This window comes from Cetorhinus maximus, chromosome 22 (assembly GCF_964194155.1).
Source record: "Cetorhinus maximus chromosome 22, sCetMax3.hap1.1, whole genome shotgun sequence".
NCBI classification, from domain to species: Eukaryota; Metazoa; Chordata; class Chondrichthyes; order Lamniformes; family Cetorhinidae; genus Cetorhinus; species Cetorhinus maximus.
The window spans coordinates 67,395,662-67,422,452 of record NC_135900.1 but is presented as its reverse complement, the minus strand read 5'-3'; the positions used below and the strand labels follow the sequence as shown (position 1 = coordinate 67,422,452).

General features: G+C 45.7%; 1 protein-coding gene across 1 annotated transcript in view; it reads left to right on the top strand.

Moving 5' to 3' along the window:
* The window catches only part of cntn1b (contactin 1b), a 595,565-nt gene that overhangs the window by 500,711 nt on the left and 68,063 nt on the right, over positions 1-26,791 (top strand). The window contains exon 22 of the mRNA XM_078568473.1: positions 5,044-5,203. Within this exon, the coding sequence (XP_078424599.1) occupies positions 5,044-5,203 (160 nt within the window). The remainder of the gene's footprint in view (positions 1-5,043; positions 5,204-26,791) is intronic.

Genomic DNA, 26,791 nt, shown 5'->3' with positions numbered 1-26,791 from the left:
CTCACTTTTGTCCCTCAGTTCCACATAATAAATGTTCTTATTCCTCACAAAAGTCAATCATACACAGGTAGACAGTGGAATATTTGTTCAAAATTACTCCAGAGTTGTCAAAGTTGCACATAGAGCTTCAACTAAAACGTTAACGTGCCTGCCTCTGCCATTGTTTGTTGTGGATGTTCAAAAGCCATTGACAGTATTTATTGAAGATAAGGGGGCTCCCTCAGTGCCTTGGCCAATATTGTTCCCTTAATCAGCATCATAAATAAAACCATTTCACAGCTATTTGTTGGATCTTGTTTGAAACTGCTTGACAGTTTAGACACTTTTTCTTTAACTTGTTCATGTGATGTGGGCATCACTGGCAAGGCCAGCACTTGTGGTCCATTCCTAATTGTCCCCGATCAGGTGAGCCACATGTTGAACTACTGCAGTCCATGTGTTGTAGGTACACCCACAGTGATGATAGGGAGGGAGCTCCAAGATTTTGACCCAGCGATGATGAAGAATTAGCAACATATTTCCAAGGCAGGATGATGTGTAACTTGGAGGGGAACTTGCAGGTGTTGGATTTGGATGCCTTGGATTTCTAGTTGGTATAGGCCATGGATTTGAGAGGAGCTGTCAAAGAACCATTGGCAAGTTGCTGCAGTGCACCTTATAGATGGTACTCACTGTTACCACTGTGCATTGGTAGTGGAGGGAGTGAATGTTTAAGATGGTGGATGGGATGCCAATCAAGCAGGCTGCTTTGTCCTGAACAGTGTCAAGCTTCTTCAGTGTTGTTGGTGCTGCACTCATTCAGGCAAGTGGGGTGATTCCATTAGAATCATGACTGTGCCTTGTAGATGGTGGAAAGGCTTTGGGGAGTCGGGTATGTCACTCCCCACAGAACTCCCAGCCTCCTATCTAGTCTGCCATACTATTTATATGGCTGTTCCAGTTAAGCTTCTGGTCAATGGTGATCCCCAGGGTGTGGGTGGGGATTCAACAATGGTAATGGCGTTGAAATTCAGGGCAAGGTGTTGGAGATGGTCATTGCCTGCCATATTTATGTTACATGGCATTTGTCAGTCCAAGCCTGAGTGTTGTCCAGGTCTTGCTGCAGGTGGGCATGGATTGCTTCATTATCTGAAGAATTGTGAATGAAACTGAACACTGAGCAATCATCAGCTAACCTTATGGTGGAGGGAAATTCATTGATGAAGCAGCTGAAGATGGTTGGGCCTTGGGCATTACTCTGAGGAACTCCTGCAGTGATGTGCTGGGACTGAGATTATTGACCTCAAACAACAATAAACATCTTCTTTTGTGCTAGGTATGACTCCAACCAGTGGAGACTTTTCCCCCCCTGATCCCCATTGATTTTAATTTTACTTTGACTCCGTGATGTTACTTTGGCTAAATACTGCCTTGATATCAAGGGTAGTCATTCTCACCTCACTTTCTGCTCTGGAACTCAATTCTTTTGTCTTGTTTGGACCAAGGCTGTAATGAGATCTGGTGCTGAGTGGCCCTGGCAAAATTCAACCTGAGCATTGGTGAGCAGATTATTGGTGAATGAGGGCCACTTCGTAGCACTGTCAGTGACCTCTTCCATCTCTTTGCTGATGATTGAGAGTATTCTGATGGGGCAGTAATTGGCTGGATTGGATTTTCTCCTGCTTTTTGTGGACAGGATAAACCTGGGCAGCTTTTCACTTTAAAGATCCAAACAATTAAGAAATAAGAGCTGGAGTAGACAGCCCTTTGAGTCTGTTGTATCATTCTTTTTTATTATTCATTTACAGGACATGGGAATCGCTGGCTAGGCCAGCATTTTTGCCCATCCCTAATTGCCCTTGAGAAGGTGGTGGTGAGCTACCTTCTTGAACTGCTGCAGTCCCTGTGATGTAGGTGCACCCACAGGGCTGTCAGCAATGGAGTTCCAGGATTTTGATCCAGCAACAGCGAAAGAATGGTGATATATTTCCAAGTCAGGATGGCGAGTGGTTTTGAGGGGAACTTGCAGGTGACGGTGTTCCCATCGATCTGCCGCCCTTGCCCTTCTGGTATGGTAACAGTCGTGGGTCTGGAAGGTGCTGCCTCAGGAACCTTGGTGAGTTTCTGCAGTGCATAGGTGGTGGAGGGAGTGAATGTTTGTGAAAGGGGTGCCAGTTCAGTGGGCTGCTTTGTCCTGGATGGTATCAAGCTTCTTGAGTGTTGTTGGAGCTGCACTCATCCAGGCAGTTGGAAAGAATTCCCATACTCCTGACTTGTGCCTTGTAGATGGTGGACAGGCTTTGGGGAGTCAGGAGGTGAATTACTCACCACAGGATTCCTGGCCTCTGACCTGCTCTTGTAGCCACAGTATTTATATGGGTATCCAGTTCAGTTTTGGTCAATGGTAACCCCAGGATGTTGATAGTGGGGGATGCAGCAATGGTAATGCCATTGAATGTCAAGGAGTGATGGTTAGATCCTCTCTTATTGGAGATGGTCATTGCCTGACACTTGTGTGGCATGAATGTTACTTGCCAGTTGTCAGCCCAAGCCTGGATATTGTCCAGGTCTTGCTACATTTGAACATGGATTGCTTCAGTATCTAAGGAGTCACGAATGGTGCTGAACATTGTACAATCATCAGCGAACATCCTCACTTCTGACTTTAGGATGGAAGGAAGGTCATTGATGAGGCAGCTGAAGATGGTTGGACCTAGGACACTACCCTGAGGAACTCCTGCAGTGATGTCCTGGAGCTGAGATGACTGATCTGCAACAACCACATCCGTCTTCCTTTGTGCTAGGTGTGATTCCAACCAGCGGAAAGTTTTCCCCCTGATTCCCATTGACTCCAGTTTTGCGAGGGTTCCTTGATGCCACACTCAGTCAAAAGCTGCTTTGATATCTCACCTCACCTCTGGAGCTCAGCTCTTTAATCCATGTTGGAAACAAGGCTGTAATGAGATCAGGAGCTGAGTGGCCTGGGCGGAACCCAAACTGAGCATCAGTTAGCAGGCTATTGCTCAGCAAGTGTCGCTTGATAGCTCTGTGATGACCCCTTCCATTACTTTGCTGATGATCGGGCGTATACTGATGGGGAGGGTAATTGGCCGAGTTGTACTTGTCCTGCATTTTGTGTCCTGGACATACCTGGGCAGGTTTCTGCATTGCCGTGTAGATGCTGGTGTTGTAGCTGTACTGGGACAGCTCGATTAGGGGCTCCATTTTCCTGCACTCTCTCCATTTACCGTAATTCCTTTAGTACCCAGATATTTATTGATATCTGCCTTAAACATAATTAATGACTGAGCATCCACAGTTTTCTGGGATATAGGGCCTGAAATTCCGCAGAGTGGCAATCAGAGTTGGATTGCCACTCCCCTCCTACTTTCCTACCTGGAAATCCAGGCGATCGTTTCTCACCCGACCTTCCAACTCGGGCCAGGCGAGAACTGTGTAGGGCAGTGCGCTCCATAGGCCTTCAGTCAAAGGCTGCGCAGTCAGATACAGGAGGCCATGGCCCCTTTTTTACAGCACTAGCTGCCATAAATCAGGTAAGTTTAAAGGTCCAGCCACTTTGAAACCAGGGAGAAAGTAGGTTTGTCAGGTCAATGGGTCGGACTTGGGGAGTGGGGGTGTTGCCAGGTGTGCAGGTGAGGGTTGGCGGTTGGGTAACGGGCGAGTGCTCGGTGGGGGTCAGTGGGGGGATCGGGGGTTTTGGGGGGCAGTGAGGGTCGGTCTGAGGGTCAGTTGGAGGGTGTGTGTAGTTGTGGGGTTGCAGTCGAAGGGTGTGCAGTTGGGGAATTATGCATTCAGCGGTGGGGTGTAGTCAGGGGTAAGTCAGCCGGTGTGGGTGCACTCGGGGTTGCAGTCAGGGAAGGATGCAGTTGGGGCAGTGTGCATTCAGGGGTGGGGGCATGCAGTCGTGGGGGGGTGCAGTTGGGGGGATGGGGCAGTCAGTAAGGTTGCAGTCTGGGGGGGCATTTAGGGGGAGGTGTGGTGCGACAGCCGGGTTGGTTGCTGTAGTGGGGGGGCAGTTGGGAGGGAGGTGGCAGTTGGGGTGGCATATACTCAGCGGGGGAGGTCTCATGCAGGTCTTGGGTGTAGGGATGTCCCATGGAGGGGTTGGGGTAGGGGACTAGAGGGAGTACACCGGGGGTGGTGGGGTGGGGAGGGTGTACTCTGTGGGGTTCTGGGGGTGTGTGGGTTTGTAATGAGGGGCTGGGGGGTAGTCAGGGGTCCCTTGGTGGGGTAGGGCCACATTTAGTGGGGGTGGGAGTTAGTTGGATAGTCCAGTGGGTTGCCGGTGTGGGTTAGTACAATAGTTACCCAAAAGCCGGAAGTGGTTTTAGTTCATCTAACTTTTTCTGTTGCTGTATGACAGTTGGAACCATCCAACATTTGCAGTTTAAATCGCATTTTTGGGTGGTTGGAATTGGAATTTTTTCCTGGGCAATTTCCATGCATTCTTGCCTGGGAACTTCCGGGCGGCTGGGTTTCTCCAGCACATCTTTGGGTTCCCCACCATGAACCCACCCCCCAGATATGCTGCACTGGAGCTCTAAAGCTATGGGCTGTAAAATTCCAAAATTCACAACCCTTTGAGTGAAGATATTTCTCATCACCTCAGTCGTAAATGGCCGACGCTTTATTCTGAGACTGTGATCCCTAGTTTTAGACTCCCCAGCCAGGGGATTCATTCTTCTAGTATCTATAATATCAAACCCTTTAAGAATTTTATATGCTTTAATTCTTCTAGCAGATGCAAAGTGGAACATCTTAGCACAGGCACATTCTGGAGCATAAATGTTCATCATTACAGCCGCTATGTTGTCAGGGCCCATGGTCTTTGCTGTATCCAATACCTTCAGCCATTTCTTGATATTATGTGAAGCAAATCAAATTGGCTGAAGGCTGGCTTCTGTGATGCCACCCAGACGAACAAGGGCATCAGACACATGAAAACACCACCACCTGCAAGTTCCCCACTAATCACACCCATCCTAGGTCTTGATCTTTTTTAATAAACATCATATTATATGAAATTTTCTTTTGTGTTTTTAGGTGCTATACAGAAGAGATGGCACAGTAAACAGTACACTGTTGCAGACAGTGGGACACAATATAAACATACCTATTCACGACGAGGGAGACTATATTGTGGAAGTACGAGCCTATGGTGAAGGAGGAGATGGAGCAGTGAACTCAGTCAAAATTTCTAAAAGTAAGTTGATGGATATTCCTTTTTTAAAGAAGTTGAGTGTAAGAAAGCTAACTGGTTATAATGGGCTCTGTGAGACCCTGAAGAGTGGCTGATTGATGGTGGGATGAGGCCCTCTGTTCCCTAATTCCTGAGCGCAGGAAAAGCAGAAATTTGCTATTAGTCCAGGATGTACAGTTAGTAGAAGAAGGAAAAGAAAAATCTACAATTTTCCCATCACAGCCTTTTGAAAAATAATGCTTTTCACAACATTAATTTTACTGAATGTTCAGTGCAAGCATTGCTTATTCTTTATGGACAAAATTTCTTCCTGATATCTGACCATAGTTGTCCTCCAGTTTCAGTCAGCTTTTCCTTGTCCTGCAATTTTGACTTCCATTGACGTGGTGTTCCATGTTTACCTCTTCATTATTGTTTATGATACAATATATTTCTGGTAAGTTCCCTCTCAAGCACCATTTTCAAAGGCAAAAGAGTCCCAGTTTCTTCAGTCTTCTAGAAGATCAGTTCTCTGAAACTGGAGATATGCTATCTCCAAAGTTTGAGCTTGTGCCTTGGTTGTCAAGACTGGAAATATGTTATATGCCAATAAGATTGGCAGAACAATAGGCAGATTCCCACAGAGCATGTTACGCACCTTCATTATGGAACATGCCCACTTACCATCCCTGTAGAATATGTCCATACACCAACACTATAAGCTTTCTCAGTGGGGTGTGCCCACTCACCATCCCTGTTGAATGGGTCACCTTTTTTATATAGTAAAACCCAGCTAAGTTTCAAAAATAACGTAGGCTTCAGTAATTTTAATCAACATGGTTGCTGTAAAACTCACCAATGGTGACAGGAGTGGGGCTCAACTTGAAAGGTCTGTGGGAAGCCATTTTACAACTAAACTCCCAGAACATTTGAACAGACAAGCCCAGCAGTGGGCTCAATTTCAAGATTGACTGGCCAATGACACCTGGCTATTTAGCACAAATGTTTCTTTTCAGTAAAATACACTGCACAACCCCCAGTGTTGTACTGAATCCATGCTTACTCCTGGAGTTGTCTCTCACTGGGCCTTTTCAAAGTGCTAATATCATGTGAAAAGATGTCAGGGTGATGCGATATTTCTTTTTTTTTCCAGAACTGTGTTGAAATTTTGCATTAATTTCAAGACCGTGTGATAAACGCTTTCCCTGCCTATTTTTGCACAGCTGTTTGAGCCTTTCAGAAGCCATTCTTTGTAGCTGTTTCGCATACTGTGCAATAGTATTTCCTCCAAATCTGCAAGGAAATCTAATTATTTCCAGATGCTGTTTCATATCCATTATCCCCATAGGCTTAGTATTAGTGCATCGGATTGCTTTGTTTGCACTGTACCAATGCAAGTATCTGCTGTACCCTGCAGCATTCCCACAAGTACAGAATAGCACCTGAGCTGTAGCTATAGGCAAGCATTTGAGTTTTATTTTTACACTTCTTAATACTCATCAGAATGAGGAATTAAGATTCAATATCTCTTACAGCATGTTGTGAACTAGAGATGCCCATTAGCAGATCTGATGTTGATGTGCTGTAATTCTTGTAGAAACGTTTAAACCTCACGATCCTGTGCAAATTTTCAACAGCAGATCATACAAATGCATATACAAAACAGAGAATACATTTCCTATTGAATGTTCGCATGTGCTCCATTGTGAGTTTACCTAGTGAGTGAGTTGTACAAAAGCTGTGTCAGCTGATCTAAGAACAGGCGGTAATTGGGTGCAAATGTTGTCCCTATCACCCTTGGGTTTGCAAGGAAAAGATTGCAAGAATCACCCTTTCTGATTGTTATTCAGCCACCCCATATCATAAACTTATGTGGATTAGGGTTGGGCCTTGCTGTGCTCTGTGGCTCGACGGCCACCCAACACTCATGGCAGGATCTCACACCCAAATATGGGACAAGCAAACAACCTACACTTGTGACCTGAGGAAATCCACCACAGTCAACACTTTGAGGAGAGGAAAGGGGAGAAAATTGGAACAGGTTAGGCATCCTCAGTCAATGTCTGATAACCAATATTAACACTCTCAGATCAATGACTTCAAAATCTTTGGCAAATAATGTCAATGTGTTTTCTTCTATATTAAATCATCTGGTGCATATGCTTTGAGTCACACTTTAATGATTTGAGACAACACAATTTGACTGGTTCAGTCAACATTAATTAGTGGCCCTGATAAAACATGACATGTAAAACGGTGTAACACCCCAATTGGGTGAAGTAACATGACCTTACAAATCACTGTGTGCAATACCATTGGAGATCCACCAGCTTGGCGCCATGCATGCTATGTACACAAAGACAAACTGTGAGAAGTCACATGGGCACCTTGCCAATATTTGTATCCTATAAATGGGAGAAAATGATACTCCTCACAGGACCCATTTGATAGATAGCTGCATATGGGGGAGGTGATAGCGTAGTGGTATTGGCGCTGGACTAGTAATCCAGAGACCCAGGGTAATGCTCTGGGGACCTGGGTTCAAATCCCACCATGGAATATAGTGGATTTTGAATCTGGAATTATAAGTCCAATGATGACCATGAAACCATTGCCGATTATAATGCCCTTTAGGGAAGGAAATCTGTCATCCTTCTGGCTCACAGCCTGACTCTTAAATGCCCTCTGAAATGCAGGGCCACTCAGTTGTAACAAATCACCACAAAGTCACAACATCGACCTAGGCAGCGGAAACGAGAACATCAATTGCAGCCCTGTCGACCCTGCAAAGCCTTCCTTACTAACACCTAATGCCAAAATTGAGAGAGCTGTCTCACAGACTAGTCAAGCAACAGCCTGACATAGCTGTCCTCATGGAATCATACCTTCTCCTTCGACAGCACCTTCCAAACCCATGACCATTACCATCTAGAAGGACAATGGCAGCAGATAGATGGGAACACCACCACCTGGAAGTTCCCCTCCAAGTCACTCACCATTCCTTCACTTGATGGGTCAAAATCCTGGAACGCCCTTCCTAACAGCACTGTGGATGTACCTGCATGATATGGTTCAAGAAGGCTGCTCACCACCACCTTCTCAAGGGCAACTAGGGTTTGGCAATAAATGCTGGCCCAGCCTGCGAAGCCGACATCCCGTGATCCCGTCTGGAAAGACATTGGAGATGGTGTTCGGAGATCAAGTGGACTGAACGGTCACCTGCTTTGTTATTGTGACTTATCACACTTCCTGGTTTGAAACTAATTGCATTCATTTGTTTTAAATTTTGCTCAAAATTGTTTCCCTTGGTGTTCACTTACGTTTTTGCTATTTTGATCACCATTGTCAGGTTTTTGCACAGTCACTGTACAGGTTTAAGTGCAGGGAAAGCACAAGCCTTAACCATCGGTGCTTAAACTTTGCACTTTTCGACTGCCCCTTGTTAACTACGATCTTGTGTGCTGCTCTCCACAACTCAGGCTCCAATTTGGGTGTTGACTCTATAGGTATGCTGAACTCTCCTTTTGTACAGAGGCGAGCAAAGAATGTACAGAACCGGTGACCTGATACCAGCAACTTATCCTGAGGGGAAAATTATGGACCAGTGTTGGTTTCCATGGCTCCCCCAGCTCCTGGTACCAGCCATGCTTACAGCATGGAATATAAAGAGAGAGAGAGAGACCCACGTGTCCAGTCGGCTGCACTGCTATAGTGTAAAAGTGCCTTGAGTGTTCACTAACCAACATGTGGAATGCAGCAATATCCTGTCTTTCTTTCATGTAACTAACTAAGGGTGTAATGTGCTCCTATGGTAAATTCTACAGGTGTCAGCCTTGGCTCAGTTGGTAGCTCTCTTGCCTCTGAGTCATGCATTCAAGACCCACTCCAGAGACTTGAGTACAAAATCTAAGCTAACACTCCCAGTGCAGCACCAGCATGTAATGAACTGTCAAAGGTTCTGTCTGCCCTCTCAGGTGGACTTAAAAGATCCCACAACACTACGTTGAAGGGAGCAAGGGAGTTTATGCCTTTGTCCTAACCAATATTGTTGCCTCAACCAATACTACTAAATAAATGATCTGGCTTTTGGAATCTTGCTGTGTGGAATGCTGCATTTGCTGTGTTTCCTACGTTACAACAGTGACTACACTTCAAAAGCACTTCATTGACTGTGAATTACTTTGCAATGTCCTAAGGTCATTAAAGATGCAATATAGATGCAAATCTTTCTTTTGTACTTTGCAGTATTCTCAATGTATGTGCAACAGTAGTTAAAACAACATCTCACACATTTGAATGGCCACTGTTCTCATGAATATGACATTTTTGTCAATGGAGCATGCAATTGGTGACCGCAACCTCTTCCTTTTATAATTGTGATCTTCGAAGTCCTCAGCAGCAGAGTCGGTAAGACAGTTCCACTCTTGAAACCTCAGCAGAGGTTTGCAGTCTAGCTGTGGTCAGCTGGGAATCAAATAAATCCATTAGCCCTCAAGAAGAATCAGTGCATTTATACCGTCATCTCCTGGCATCTAGCACTTCTTCCTCTTCTTCCTTGTTGAATCTGGTCCTCTGTGCAGTTTCTTCACTAGACACTGCCGTACACACCTCAGCTGTGTCAAAGATGGGTGTAAGCATTTTTCTGAATTAATTTCTCAAATTCAAGGATGTTGTAGCGAGAGATGCATTTCTTTTGAATTTACCAGGCAGTAGGTATTTTAAAGAAGATTTTCCCAGCACTGAAGCTCATTATTGAAGGTTTGTCAACCAAGAGAATGGCAGAACTACGGTTCTTTCTGTGGTCAGCATTAGTCTTTAATTGCTCAGAAATGACCAGTTTTTGAAACTTGACCTAGGCCAAGATTTCCCCGGTTGGCGAGCAGGGGGCGGAGCCCGCTCGCCGATGCGGGATGACATCAGGTGGAACTCCCGACGTCACCCCGCCCCATTTAAATTTTCAGGAAGGCAGGGGCTCAGCAGAATCAGCTGTGCGCCCGCCGACCTGTCAATGGCCAATTGAGGCCATTGACAGAGTCATTAAACTAATTAATGGACCTACCCGTCCAACCTTAAGGTTGGCGGCCAGGCAGGAGGCTTGGCGGCCACGGGTGGGATGAGGTTTCATGTAGGTTTTTAAAAATGTAATTAACGTGTATTTAAAAGTTATGGACATGTCCCAACTCATGTGACAGTGTCACATGAGGAGACGTGTCAGGGAATTTTTTTTTCCCATTTTTCAGATTTTTTATTGTGGAGCCGATGTCCCTGAGGCAGCACTTAGCCTCAGGGAGGTGAGTGCGCTCTTTTGTGCGCATGCACACTCTCGGCTCAGGGAAACCCCCCCACCCTCACAGGGAGCGCATAGCGCTTTCGTGCGGATGTCAAGCTGGGTGGGCCAATGTAAAATGGCGGCGCGCCCCCAATTGGGGGCGCCGATCCAAGGTGCGCCTTTGCGTGCCCGCTCTTAAACTTCCCCCCTCCAACGGTGGGAAAATTCCACCCCTGGACTTGACTTAGTCCCTTCGACTCCAGCTGAGTCAAAATTAAAACACTTTGTACATCAAAATAGCACCGTTTAGAAGAGATTGTTAGCATTTAAGTTACAAATGAGGTGTGCCGGGTTCGTTGTTTTAGTCTTATGTGCATTGAATTTGTAAATGATGTGGTAGGCCTTTTTTGCATGGACTCGGTACATTCCGGGTAATGATCTGACACCTGTGTTGGCTGCACATTGCACTCTGACCATTGCTGACACAGGTCCCACTCACCAGTCAGTTAAATGCAGTTGTTTGAAGCTATCCTGGGACCACGCATAATCACTTTCTGCAAAACACATTAACGATTCTACTTTTAAGCCGGTCATTGGATCACCTGGGAGTCTTCAAAACTTGGAGCAAAATTTTTAACCCCACATGGGGAAAGTACGGAGGTAGGTGGCTGCAAAAATTCACACTGCTGGACAACAGGCTGGTTTGCCAACACCTCTGGGCCATTTTCCCGGAGACGGGATTGGAGGCAAAAGGGCTACCTGCCCACAGGTAGTGGGTAGCCAATTCAAGTAAGTTAAAGGCCAATTAAGAGGCCAACTGCGATTTTCATGTCAGCCTATGGGCCCCTGCTGCTTTGGGAACTCAGTTAGCTGCCTGGAAGCTGTCTCCCGGCAGCATACAATACTCCAGCCAGGTTTTGAGGCCTCCCAACCTACCTGGCTACAGTTGCAGCCATAGGTCACACTGTGGAAGAATTTCCTCTCCATTACGTTAAACCTGCAGCTGTGGCCATTTTTTAATTCGAAAGTTTTAGAAGCCCCTGTGTGGGCACCTCAAGATAGAGACACCCTCTCTCTCTCTTACCTGAAACAACAGGCTTCAACTTCTTCCAAGCTGTAGACCCTCCATTTACCTCCAGCTTTGAGAACCTGATGAAGGACAGCAAGCCACTAATCAGCCAATTCAGGCAAAATTACAGCTGGGTGACCGTTGCCCACAAAATGTGGGGTCGAGAGCCCCCCTCACAGTGTTGCAGTCCCAACTGTTAGGATATGGCAGGTGGTAATTGCCAGGCTGACCAAATCCCAAAGAGAAACTTGGTCAAGCTATTGCAACGATTTGCAATTTGTATTTTTATTACAAGAAGGGATGTGGACTGAAGTCAGAAGTAAAGATTCCACTACCACTTTTGGAGATTTAAAATATTGAATTAAAACATTTATTATCAAAATTAGTTACACAGTTAAATTTAGTCTTACAACCTTTCCCAAAAGATTTCTACTAAGTTAGACTCACAAATAGACACCCTTTTCCAGGCAACCGTCCCTGCAGATTCTTAATCTATAAAAAATTAAGTAATATTACCACATGGCACCCATTGTTGCTACAGGGGAGGTATTTCATGGGCTTCTCTCCCCCTCTCACTCGACAACCTAAGGCTTGTAACAAAACCTTGCTTTCTGGAAAACAAACAAAAACTTCTCTGAGGTGGCTAAAGTCTGCTTATTTCACAGGTCTGACCTCACACTGCACACTCTTCAAAATGTCACATGGCCACACCGCCCATACAGTTTTCAATCTTCCCTTAAATCTGTTTTTTCTCTTTCACCTTTAAACCCATTGTTCTTAACTTTCTTTGGAAGTTACCTTTCCCAGAATATAAAAATCTTTAATGTTGTCTTTATGAACACTGTTTTTGAGAAAAATAAACTTAATAACTTTGCTTTATTCATTTATGGTCTTTACCAGTTGTAAAAATTCCTTTTATTTCTCTTTGAAATTCAACAGTTAAAAATTCAACTCCTCATTTATCTCCTAATGCAATTTCCGATTCATGTTGTATTCACTTGTATCCCATCTTAGCTTGTTCATCTCCACTTCAAATTTTCTGCTTTTACACCTAATCCTTTGATGATTTAAACCTTGCAGTCTGACTGTCTTCAGTTTAATTAAATTAGTCACATACACACATGCACACACTAACGTACACACAGACCCCACAAGCCTGCATCACAGTGTCCCACAGTAATATTGGGAAAAAAAATGATTAATTTCCTTACACAGCCAGAATGCAAAATACTACACCTGGCTGCTTCACTGTGGAGTGCAGTTAGACAGGCTAGCAACAAGCAACTCTCCTAAGAATAATATTTATTTAATTGACTGTGTTCCCACATCTTTTCTACCATATTCTGGCGACAGGGAACATCTCCCATCATCAATGCATGTTTGGAAAATTATCACCACAACTGGATTTGTATAAAAGAAAGAAATACTTGTAGTAAAAAGTGCCTTTCTCAATCTCAAGACAGCCTAAGGCACTTTGCAGCCAATTAAGTGCTTTTTGGAAGTGCAGCTACCGTTGTAATGTAAAAAAAAATCATGACAGCCAATTTGCACACACTGGCGTCCCAAAAACAGCAGTGTGGTAATGTCCAGACAATCCATTTTTTAAAATAATTTCGGTTGAGGGATAAATACTGGCAGGTCCTCAAGGGTTATAATCTCCGGATTACTACCCGAGCCACGTGCAAATTGGCATAGGGACGCGAGAATAAGGGAATTAAACACATGTCTAAAGGAGTGGTGCGGGAAAGAGGGGTTCCATTTCATGGGGCACTGGCATCAGTATTGGAACAGGAGGAATCTGTACCATTGGGCTGGTCTCCACCTGAACCGATCTGGGACCAATGTTCTAGCGAAAAGGGTAAATAGGGTGGTCAACAGGACTTTAAACTAGAAAGTGGGGTGGGAGGGAAGGGTAAAACTCCAAGAAGTATGACTAATGGGAAACAAAGCAGCAGGTTAGCGTGTGGGGGGGTGGATTCAACTTCATGGAAAATTATGAAAAAACTGAAAAGAAAGGAGAGCCAGGAGAGGTTATTAAAGTCCCCAGAACACAAAATAGGACAGAGTGTTTGGAAAGGGCTAGGAATCTAACTCCAAGCACATCAGATAAAGGGACAACAATGAGAAAGGGGATGGGAAATACAGGACTGAAGGTGTTATATCTGAATGCACACAGTATACGAAATAAGGTAAATGAGCTTGTGGCGCAGATTGAAATTGGCAGGTATGATGTGGTGGGCATCACGGAGACATGGCTGCGAGGGGATCAGGACTGGGAGCTAAATATCCAAGGATATACATCCTATCGAAAAGATAGGCAGGTTGGCAGAGGGGTTGGGGTTGCTTTGTTAGTAAGAAATGAAATTAAATCGATAGCAAGAAATGACGTAGAGTCAGATGATGTAGAATCTGTGTGAGTAGAGTTGAGGAACCGCAAAGGTGAAAAAACCATAATGGGAATTATGTACAGGCCTCCGAACAGTAGTCAGGATGTGGAGCACAAGATACACCAGGAGATAGAAAAGGCGTGTAAGAAAGGCAAGGTTACAGTGATCATGGGGGATTTCAATATGCAGGTAGACTGGGAAAATCAGGTTGGTAGTGGATCCCAAGAAAAGGAATTTGTGGAATGTCTACGAGATGGCTTTTTGGAGCAGCTTGTGGTGGAGTCCACTAGGGAACAGGCAATTCTAGATTTAGTGATGTGTAATGAGGCAGATTTGATAAGGAAGCTTAAGGTGAAGGAACCCTTAGGAGGAAGTGATCATAATATGATAGAAATTACCCTGCAATTTGAGGGGAAAAAGCTGGAATCAGATGTAACGGTATCACAGTTGAATAAAGGCAACTACAGAGGCATGAGGGAGGAGCTGGCCAGAATTGACTGGGAGATGAGCCAAGCAGGAAAGACAGTGGAACAGCAATGGCAGGAGTTTCTGGGAGTAATTTGGGAGACACAGCAAAAATTCATCCCTAGGAAGAAGAAGCATACTAAAGGGAGGACGAGGCAACCCTGGCTGACGAGCATAAAAGCTAAAGAGAAAGCATACAATGTGGCGAAGAGCAGTGGGAAACCAGGGGATTGGGAGGCCTACAAAGACCAACAGAGGACAACTAAAAAAGAAATAAGGAGGGAGAAGATTAAATATGAGGGTAAACTGGCCAGTAATATAAAAGAAGATTGAAAGAGATTTTTTAGATATATAAAGGGTAAGAGAGAGGCAGAAGTGGACATTGGGCCGCTGGAAAATGACGCTGGAGAAGTAGTATTGGGGAACAAAGAAATGGCGGATGATCTGAATAGGTACTTTGCGTCAGTCTTCACGGTGGAAGACACGAGTAACATCCCCAAAGTTCAAGAGAGTCGGGGGGGCAGAGGTGAGTATGGTGGCCATTACCAAGGAGAAGGTGCTAGGAAAACTGAAAGGTCTGAAGGTGGATAAATCACCTGGACCAGATGAATTACACCCCAGAGTTCTGAAGGAGATAGCTGAAGAGATAGTGGAGGTGTTAGTGGTGATCTTTCAGGAATCACTGGAGACAGGGTGGGTCCCAGAGGACTGGAAAATCGCTAATGTAACCCCCCTGTTTAAGAAGGGAGTGAGGCAAAAGATGGGAAATTACAGGCCAATTAGCCTGAGCTTGGTCGTTGGTAAGATTTTCGAGTCCATTATTAAGGATGAGATTTCAGAATACTTGGAAGTGCATGGTAAAATCAGGCAAAGTCAGCATGGTTTCATCAAGGGGAGGTCATGCCTGACAAATCTGTTAGAATTCTTTGAGGAGGTAACGAGTAGGTTAGACAAAGGAGAACCAATGGATGTTATCTACTTGGACTTCCAGAAGGCCTTTGACAAGGTGCCGCACAGGAGGCTGCTCAGTAAGATGAGAGCCCATGGGGTTAGAGGCAAGGTACTAGCATGGATAGAAGATTGGCTGTCTGGCAGGAGGCAGAGAGTGGGGATAAGGTGGTCCTTCTCAGGATGGCGGCCGGTGACTAGTGGAGTTCCGCAGGGGTCAGTGTTGGGACCACAACTTTTCACTTTGTACATTAATGATCTAGGTGAAGGAACTGAGGGCATCCTGGCTAAGTTTGCAGATGATACAAAGATAGGTGGAGGGACAGGTAGTATTGAGGAGGCGGGGAGGCTGCAGAAGGATTTGGACAGGTTAGGAGAATGGGCAAAGAAGTGGCAGATGGAATACAATGTGGACAAGTGTGAGGTCATGCACTTTGCTAGGAAGAATAGAGACATGGACTATTTTCTAAATGGGGAGAGAATTCAGAAATCTGGAGTGCAAAGGGACTTGGGAGTCCTAGTCCAGGATTCTCTTAAGGTTAACTTGCAGGTTGAGTTGGTATTTAGGAAGGCAAATGCAATGTTGGCATTTATTTCGAGAGGACTAAAATATAAAAGCAGGGATGTGCAGCTGAGGCTTTATAAGGCTCGGATCAGACCACATTTAGAATATTGTGAGCAATTTTTGGGTCCCATATCTCAGGAAGGATGTGCTGGCCCTGGAGAGGGTCCAGAAGAGGTTCATGAGAACGATCCCAGGAATGAAAGGCTTAACATATGAGGAACGTTTGAGAACTCTGGGTCTATACGCGATGGAGTTTAGAAGGATGAGGGGGGATCTGATTGAAACTTACAGAATACTGAAAGGCCTGGATAGAGTGGACATGGGGAAGATGTTTCCATTAGTAGGAGAGACTAGGACCCGAGGGCACAGCCTCAGAGTAAAGGTAAGACCTTTTAGAACAGAGATGATGAGAAACTTCTTTAGCCAGAGAGTGGTGAATCTATGGAATTCATTGCCACAGAAGGCTGTGGAGGCCAGGTCATTGAGTGTATTTAAGACCGAGATAGATAGGTTCTTGATTGGTAAGGGGCTCAAAGGTTACGGGGAGAAGGTGGGAGAATGGGGTTGAGAAACTTATCAGCCATGATTGAATGGCGGAGCAGACTCAATGGGCCGAATAGCCTAATTTCTGCTCCTATGTCTTATAGTCTTATAGCAGGACATTGGGGGAAGCTCCCCTGCTCTTCTATAAATAGCTCGTTGAAATCTTCCACACCCACCTGAGAGGGAGGGTGGGCATGGTCAGTGTGGTATCACATCCAAATGATGGCACCTTCATCGCTGTGGTGTCAGCCCAGATCTTGTGCTCAAGCCCCTGGAGTAAGGCTTGAATGGACAATATTCAGACTCAGAGGAGAGAGTGCCATCACTGAGTCACAGCTGACACAGAAGAAGCTCATACAACATGTGACTACCCACTGACAGTAGTCTTGTGTCTCTTGGCTTTAATGTAGTCTGCAGTCAGATGCCCAAACTGACTCCTGAGAAACTGTGACACTTCTGCGTTGGTGCATATCTGAAGGTGTGTAGTGGCAGCAAAATTGGTCTGTTGAACCTTAGGTCAGGAACAGGAAGAGAGCTGACACACACAAATCATTGGGTCATAACTCTACACGGGTCCAAGAGCTGCTTCATCTATATTTGGAACTGGCCTCCAGTGTTTCTTCTCATTCTCATCCTGATATCTGAATTTCCATTGTTTATCTACGAAGAACAACAACATCATAACCAATGAATTCAGAAACACAAACATTACATCATGTTTTTGCTCTTTTCCCAGCACTCTCAAAGTCAAAAGGAAATCCTTTCAGATAACTGAATTTTTTTAGGGGAAGGTAATGATTGAGGTCCTTCCCTTCTGATAGGAATTTTTGTTATCTCTATTGGAGCAACTGATAGCAATGATAGTACTTCCAACTGGGACACTTGGATCGGCTTTAATTCATATAGTTATTGGATTATCTTAATGGAGGTTTTAACCTACCAAAAGCACCAGAGAGAGTGGCAATGATCTGGAATGCACTGCCTACAACGATGGTGGAAGCAGATAAAATAGCAACTTTTAAAAAGAATTGAATACTTACTTGAAAAGGAAACATTTGCAGGGCTATGGTGAAAGAGTGAGTAGTAAGACTAATTTGATAGCTCTTTCAAAGAGCCAGTACATAATGGACCAAATGGTCACCTCCTGTGCTGGATAATGATATTACTCTGTTCTGTGATTTATGTTTGTAAGATAATACAGGAACAACAAGGGTCACCAGCTTCTCTGTTCAGTTGAAGACAGAGGACTAACAGGAGAGAAAATGGAATGAGTACGCATCCAAACCACTTAAACAACATGTACATCAGGGATTGAAAGACAGAAGCCTATTGCAAGAGCTTTCAAAGGCTGATGTCTCTTGTGATTAGATGTCTCTAATGCTGGTCCAAAGGGGTAAAATTAGCATCTCTGTGGTCTGGCAAAATGCCACTCTTACAATAACCCCCAGCTGCCATCTAATTTGTTTTTTCCTGCCTCCCTCCCTGTTGATCAACCGCTTCAGCATCCATCAATGCTGCAACTGCCAACCAACCAAGCTTGGAATCATGCCATCTGAGTCCAAGTGCCAGTCAAGTCGAGAGTTTAGGTCTGCTCTCCTGTATATTGCATCGTGTCACTACATTGTCTATGATGGGATGTGGGGGAGGCAGGAAGGGTGGGGGGTGGAGGAGGAGGTGCTGGAGCTTTTAATATATCTCTACAGTCTGTTAATTATATTTAATTACAAAACTAGAAAACACAATATGAACTTTGCTGTAATATATACAATCACAACCCAATTCTTGCATTCTTAATGTTATTTAGAGCATTCAGCTACAATAATATTTATCCGGATCTACACTCTTTCTACATTGAGAGGCTTGTGCAAGTTGGCAATGAAAAGAAAAGCCTAATGCAATCGGTTCACTTCATTCTTCATGCCACTAAATATTTACTTGTTCAATATTATATTAGTGCTTTGGCATAGTTCAGTACATTCAATGCTTTGATATGAACATTTGACAAGTGCTTGTACATATAAATACCTATGAATAAATATTTAATTCCAAGATGACATTTGGGAATTTTAGCTTTAGATCCTTTAGCTGGCAATCCAACGATAACTATTCAATTAACCTTTCAATTACAAATTCAGAGTCACAAATGTAAGCATGTGCGCTCTCTCTCTTCATCCTTCTCAATCTTGTCAGCCTTTGACACAATTAACCACACCATCCCCTTTCTGTGCCTCTTCTCCTTGATCAGCTGATGGGTTCAGTCCTCACCTGGTTCAGTTCTTACTGATCCAGTCTCTTCAATGGCTTCTCTTCCCATCCCTGCAGCATTATATCTGGAATATCCTAAGAAGCCATCCTAGGCTTTTCCTCTTTTGTCACCGAGGTGCTGCACTTTAGTTACATCATCCAAAAATATTAACGGCAGCTTCCGTGTGCATACTAATGACACAATTGTACCTCACCGCCTCCTCTCTCAACCCTTCCACTTCCTCTGTGTTGTTTGACTGCCTGTCCGTCATCCAGTATTGAATGAAACAGGATTTCTTCCAATTAGGTATTAGGAAGACCAAAGCCATTGGCCGGGATTTTCCCCGCCCAATTGGGGCTGGCATGTTGAGCAGCCTGATCGGAAAATCTTGCGAGAAGGCCCTAGTCACGTTTCCCGGCAACGTAAACTCAGGCCACAATTCCACAATTGCCCCCTCCCCCATCGATGGCAGGCTCCCGCCATCGAAAGTCAGGAACTTAATTGTAATAAATTTGCATCTCATTATTATGGCCACACGCCGGAATCATCCCCCCATGTCAAATATAAACCCCACGTCAGCGTGACTTCAGAATGGTGAGATTTACAACTGCCTTTAAAAGGCTTGTACCTGGCAACCTGAACTTTCAGGGGAACTCAAGAGGTGAGTGCAAACAACTTAGCAGAGCACTTGTGAGGATCCCCAATAGGAATTCAAGGAAGCAGTGTCGTGGATTCAGAGGAGGGTCGTAGGCAAGTCTCCAAAGCGGCGTATTCCCGGCTGGCTTTCAGTGTGGCGCCAGGGCAAGGGCTCCAGTGCAGGGTGGGGGAGGGGGGGCGGGGGGGCGGTGAGGAGGCAGAGAACACAAGGCAGCACTGAAGGGAGCCTCAGAGAAAAGGCTCCAATGAAGGGATAGGTGAGGCTGGTGGGGAGCAAGGCAGCACAGAAGGAAGTGCGTGAGCACATGCTTGAGAGGGTGGGGTGGGGGGAGAAATCAGTCAAGCATTTGGAAAAACATTTCGAGATTGAATGTACTTCTTCAGCTGAGACCATTCAACATCAGCTTCATTGACATGCTTGGAGTCTGGCTTCTGAAACAATTATGCCCACTCAAACAACACAAATTCCTGATGGTGCCACTGGATACTCCTGAATTTTTAACCCCTCGGTCGTAGACTGCAAAATATTCTTGAGTTTTATGGGGCTGCAGAATAGTTGGGTGACTGGGCAAGTTAGAGGTTCCCCTTGCAAGAGATGGGCATGGAACAGTCACTGAAGGAGGCTCTCAGAACCCATTGCTTTGTAGTTACTCAGGCTTTGAACAGTAATCCTCCCGGTCCAAGCTAACTGCGCAGCCTTGGACTGCAGGTTAGGATAATGCCTACGCCTGACCTGAGAGCGCAGGATGCAGTCGAGAGGCCGAAGCTGTCGCCATGTGGTGTGTGGCGGAGGTTGGTGGGGTTTTGGTCAGGCATCAAGAGAACTATGCACTAACCATCATGAAGGGCCCTTGTGACGCAGCTGGAGACTTAACCAAGAGAGGTCCTTCGGAGACATATGCTGACCCTCGTGTGTCTCTCTTTGATACTGAAGTGAGGAGACCATCAGGAACATGGAGACTGGTGATCTCGCTGTCTGCCTCCTGGCTTATAGGCAGGATAGAAGAAGGAGAAGATTGCGACGGAGGCGCCTGGCAAAGGGAGGAGCACAACCCTCAAGATCAGGGGCATCAGAGCTTCCTCTGCACATAGATGGAGATTCACAGAGAGCCGTCGCTCATAGGCACCTCGCTAGTCCCAGAGTATATAGATGGCGCTTGTCCTACCTGCAGATGAGCGAGAACCAGTGCCGCCAAAGACTGCAATTGTCAAGGGAACTAGTTACTCACATATGCCACCTTCTGCAGGATTTGGCGCCTCAGGGACTTGGAGGGCATCCACTGCCAGTGGCATTGAAAGCGACCGCCACACTCAATTTCAATAGCAGTGGCTCATCCAGGGCTCCACTGATGACCTGTGCTGGATCTCTCAAGCCTCCACCCACAGATATATCCAGGAGGTCACGGATGCCATCTTCGCCAAGGCACACAACTTTTTCAATTTCGACTGATATCAAGCAAGTCAGGAAGCAAGTGCACTGGGATTCGCTAAGATTTGCAGTTTCCCCCAGGTGCAGGGTGCCATCGACTGCACTCACGTGGCTCTAAGGTCTCCGTGGCAACAAGCAGTCCAGTATGTAAACCTCAAAGGCTTCCAGCTCAGTGGTCAGCTGGTCTGCGACCATAACAACCAGATCATGCAAATCTGTGCACAATATCCAGGGAGCATCCACGACTCATACATCCTCAGCAGGTCTCAGATCCCTGACATCTTCCAGTGACAACACTGCAGGGCTGGTTCCTTGGTGACAAGGGTTACCCGCAGAGGACATAACTGAAAACACCCGTGCAGCGGCCTGAGACTCCAGCTGACAGAAGATACAACAAGGCTCATGCCACTACCTGGACTTTGGTAGAACAGACCATAGGGATCCTAAAAATGAGGTTCTGGTGCCTTGACAGATCTGGCGGAGCACTCCAGTACACTCCCCAGAGGGTGTCAACGCATCAACATGGCTTGCTGCATGCTAACAAACTGGCGATGCAAAAGGGGGAGGTCCTGGATGATGAGGAAATGGAGGAGCTGCACCTTTCCTCTGATGAGGATGAAGTGGAAGGGGAGAGGCTGATGAGGTGCTGGAAGCCCAGGATGCAAGCGATGAGGCCGTTGCTGGCCAGACGAGGCAGGCATGCTCGTGAGGCCCTAATAGCTGCAAGATTCTGCGAGGAGGATGACGAGATGCAGTGAAGACTCTCCTGAGAGCATAAGATAGCAACTTGGAACGTCTAGCACCAGTCCAGCAGAGGTCATCGCACTCACACTCTGTCCAGAGTCTCATCTCATGCAGACCTTGCTGGAACACAGCGGGACCATGGACTTCAAAAGTACTTGAGCCTTTTGCATGCATAATCACCTGTCCCCTTCAGCATTGCACCTTCATCTGTCCAGATTACAGATGAGAAGGGGTGGGAGGGAACAGCCCCACCTTAAAGGTGCTCAGAGCACACATAATATCATGTGACCTAACTGTTAGGGCACGATATTCTTGCAGTAAACACAATCAACGTCAATGTGCAGACCTCACTGAAGTGGGCTGTGATTTTAGGATGGAACAATCACTATGGTCAGAGCGTTATGCACTGCACAGAGGAGAGGCCCTGGACAGCGGCTCGTGTCTTGATTTTGTGCCTGGACCAAGGTTTCACTTCTGAATGACAAGAACACACCCCATCACATCAAGGAGCCGTAGACAGGGAGACATGATTGAGTGTATTTACATTGATGAACATTATATACAAGTGATTAACGCCTGTGTCCACGTTGTGCAACCTCATCTTCTTGACTTTCTTAACACTGCCGCGACATCTTGGTGCATCCCTGACATCCAGAGTAGAGGTGGCCTGCTGACTGCTACACCCTGTTGTCTGTGATGACCTTGGCAGGCATCCTCTGGAGTGCTGAGACCTGGAGGTCCCCAACCTGCTTTCGGGGCCCTGATTTGTGGCAGTGCCACTCTCCTCGGCCTGCGGAGCTGGAGCTGCTGGGGTCACAGGAAGAGGGGATTCAGATAGGCTGGTCACTCCCAGAGTGGATGGCCCCGGGGTGTGCACCTGCTGATCCTCCTCCCTGTGGGTGCCCAAGGGCCCCTGGCTGACTCCTGGAGAGGAAGGGGCAGCTGGAGTGAGCTCAAGATGCCCCAGCCCCTCTCGCATTGAGACTGATGGATTTCAACAAGTGCTTCAGTGATGGAGAGCAGCTCCTGCACCAACGCAGGACCGATGTCCTGGACCAAGGTCTTCACAAGGTGGCTGCCGCTCTACCAGTGTTGTCCTCATGCATGGCATGCTGGCGCTATCACCTCAGTCTAAAGGCGGATGGAATCCCCCATCATGCCTCGCAATCTGAGAAGTGCAGCAGAAATCCCTCCCCATATTTCTGAACTTGTCTGTGCAGCTCTAGCAACTGAGGTAGAACCGAGTCCAGAGGCTCGTTTCTGACTCAGACTCAGCAGGTTCTTGGCTTCCAGCTGTCTCTGAGTGCTGGCGCCCTGGGATGTCTCTGCGTCTGCCTGCTATGGATCAGACAGTGCGCTGTGCTCACCAGTTTGTGACCCCAAGGCTGCTCTAGAACAAAGCCCCACGGAGGTGTGTCTGTGTGCAGGTGAAGAGTGTGGATGAGTGCTGTGACAGGCCTTCAACTCAGGTGTCATCAGATTACTCTTCCGAGGTGTCTTTGGGGCTTGAGTTGAGGGCCTGGCTCGTGGACACCCTCAGATGCTTCCCAGATGTCCCTGCGAAAGAAGGGCGAGATCATTAGTGCATGGCAGGGGTCTATGGAACAGGGGAACTCACTCACAGCATGGTTGTCTGATGGATATTGTAGTGCAGGATCCTCACTTGTTTGAGCACTGCCAACCTCACCATCAGCACAGGAACAGTCCACATCCTTTCTGGCCAGGTGGATGGCTGTATTCTCAAAGTTGGTTAGGACCTTCAGTTGAGGCATTCCACCCCCAGCCTGTGACCTCTCCCTTTTGTTATGAGCCAGCTTGTCCTGCATGAAGACAGGATGGAGAGAGTGTAAGCAGAATGCCTGCCAGGCCTTATGAGAAGGACACCTGGTATGTGTGGGTGGTGAGTGGTGCCATGATCTGCAAAGGAGATGAAGGTGTATGCGAGAGAATGAGTGGTATGGTCCCTTGAGCTGGCACTGAGTGAGTTCCCTGTGGATGTGTGATGGGTTTGTGAGTGCGTGAGTTGAAAGTGATGAGAGGAGTGACTTACCCTGGCGGAACAAAGGAGATCATTCATCCTGTTCCTGCATTGGGTGGCTGTCCTCTTTTGTAAAGCACTGGCGGTCACCAGCACTGCCACTGCCTCCCATGCTGGACTTGTCACCTTGTATGAGGTTCTCCGCCCAGCCTGGAGTAGAGGACTTCACAGTAGGCCTCCACTGCATCCGATAGGCGCTCGAGAGGCGTCACTGAATTTGGGGGCAGCCTATTTCCTACCTTTGGAAGCCATGACTTTCCACCAGCTTTCGATCTCTTAGAGAGTGCTAGTTCTGTGCAGGGGCTGCCTTTAAATATGGCATCCGGATTACTGAAGGCCTGAGGTCACGGTGGGGCGGGCGAATCAGAAGCTACCCCGGCAGCAATCCGATGTGAAACCCGTGCCTCTCAATTTTTTCAACAAAGTTGCGCAGGATACAGCAAAAAAAGCCACCATTACCATCAGCGAGTCAAAAGCTGACTTCCCCACCCACTTTTGGACTTTGCCGATTAACAGAATATAAGCTAAAATATTAAAAATTAAATATAAAGATATAAGCTGTATGGAAGTCACTTATGTCTGAACTGTTTTTTACCTGCATTGACGATGAATCCTTCCACTATTTCAGTCATCTTTGAACCACAATGACTAAAAGCTGCTATGCCTTTCTGAGCTATGTGTTGAGTTGAAGCATTGATAGCCCTAGGTTCTGATATTGCTAACAACAAGGTGAGATTTGGCTGTCAGCTGGTCCATGTTTAGTTTCACCCCAGAGTGTTTCAGGAATTTGTTTTTGCTTGTTATGAACTTAGTTGCAGGATATATTCAGATATTGTAGAGGTTTCGATTTTCCCAGTTAATTGGTCCGACCCTGGATGCAAGCAAACCAAGTATGAAATATTAGCATGTTATAGATTTGGGGAAGCATAGAACTGTGAATTTGGTGTAACGAAACAGTAAGGCCTACTGTTCTACCTGTAACCCCTAATATATCTGTAATGAGATCCTCCATTGTACATATGGTGAGATTCTCTATTTTTACTGTAGTATAGCCCTCTGTTTTAGTTTTATTGAGATCCTCTAAAGCTGTAATAAGGCTTTAAGTTATACTTGTAATGAGGTTCCTTGTTATATCTGCAGTGAGTATTGCTTTCTAGTGAGGCCTTATGTATTGAACTGTAGTGAGGTTTATTTAATGGCTAGTAATGACACCCTGTGTAATGCCTTGTGTGTTGTTACAATTCCTATAGAGACCGATAACTTTCAAAAAATAAATTTGAACTTCCAGTTAACAGCAAATGACATATAAAGAGTTCACATTTTAAGATGTTTACTGTAACAAACAAACTAAAAGCACTATTGACTAAGACACTCTTTTCTGTGGGCAATTTATACTTTAATCTACAGAAGGGAAGTTTGAACACAACCGAAGAAGCCTACCATCAGGTATACGTTACACTATCCTTTCAGTAGACATTCCCAGAATCGTTCCAAAATGATTCCCATCTCCTGAGGGTTTACTTCCGAACTTTTCCTTTCGCAGTCTGGAAACTTTTAACTCTAGAACTCTTTCATAGTGCAAATTTTCCTGGAGACTTTTCCCTCTAGCTAAAACTGGGCAAATCTTCCAGCCTCGTTTTTAACTCACCATGAATTTGGTTTTTCCAATCCAAGCACAAGCTTCCACCCAATTCCTGCATGGTGAACAACAGTGTATTGCTGTCTATCACTGCTCTCCCTCCCCTGGATCCTGGCTATGTCAGACTAACGATGTCTGTGACTTTTCAGGGACATCTTAGAAACCCATCCATTCTCAAAGCCCATTTCCGTGGCAACGTGAATCACATGCACCTTGTATCCAGGTAGAAATGCTGATTAGCTACCCTTGAGAACCTAACTCTGTTTCGTCTTGGAACGAAGTGGACAATTTAAAACACAACTGTTTCCAACCCAACATTCTCACCACTTTTCTGGGACTTTGGAGATACACAGTCATCCAATGTTAGCAAACAAGCTGCTGCCATTGTCTCCAAATGTAACACCTTGCACCTTCTTCCCAGTAAAACAATCTGGGCCTCCATTCATCTCTAACAATCAAATCACCCAGACTTCAGAACAGGCCACATGATCCCTTCATTTTTCCTTAAATTAAAGACATAGCCCCAAAACATAACAGCCATATAAACCTCATAATTGTTACAGAGTTCCATTGGATGTCCTGTACTAAGATTGCATGACTACTCTGTATTGAGCCCCTAGTTATTGGCTGGTGGTGCTAGCCTGCATAATCCCCTGTTTTCTTCGTGTGGCTTGATCTAAAGCTGCAGTGAGGGCCCTATAGAATGCTCTGTAATGATACCCCCCTGAATATAGTTGACCATATGTGCAATCATAATATTTAACGCTGATGGTGAGTGTTTTAGGGTACACAACAAAATTGTCAGCCCTTACTAATAAAAATCCTCCCTCCAATTGCACTCCTTCCAGTCTCCTATGGGTACTGCACTGGATAGCTCCCTGCCTCCTGTCAGCACATTACTTGTCGCATCCACATATTCCAGGCATGGACTCCTGCTGGTATGAGTGTTCTGGCCTGCAGTATGCTAGCTATTGGGACTGGATGGGCATTGTGAGGAGACAGCAAACTGTCAGATGTATTAAGATGGCAGAGGATAGCTGGTTTATTTCACTTTGAGTGAGGATACAGAGCAACACTCATGACCAGATTCACCTTGGTCAATCATTACAATCTATCTTTGTTTAAAAATTACAAAATAATGACTGTGCTAAGCTTCCCATATCAGTGGATCATCTTGCATAACTTTAAATAAAATGGCCATAAAATTTGGCTCCATAGAGCCCCTGGCTTTGGTGCAGTAGGAGCCAGGTGATGAAAAGAATGCCAGAGCATCTGCTCCCCATGACTTACAGTGCAACACGTGCCAATGGCCATATTTTGAAGGGTAGTACCACAGGTGTCCCTTGTGTGCATTGGAAGCCTGCAGAATAGATAGATCCTGATGTCAGTCAGCCTCTCATGTCAATTTGGCACCCAACTTGCCATTTTGGACCTCCCAATCCTGTTAACTCTTCTCATTGTACACAGCTGAACATGCATTCAGTTGCACAAGGAACCTACCAACCAGCGTTATTTAAAGGCATCACCATATAACTTTCAGATGAGGTGTTCTTGATAATCTTTTTGCTGCAGCCGAGTGGGTGAAAGTACTGTGTACTCTGCTGTTGCAGCAGT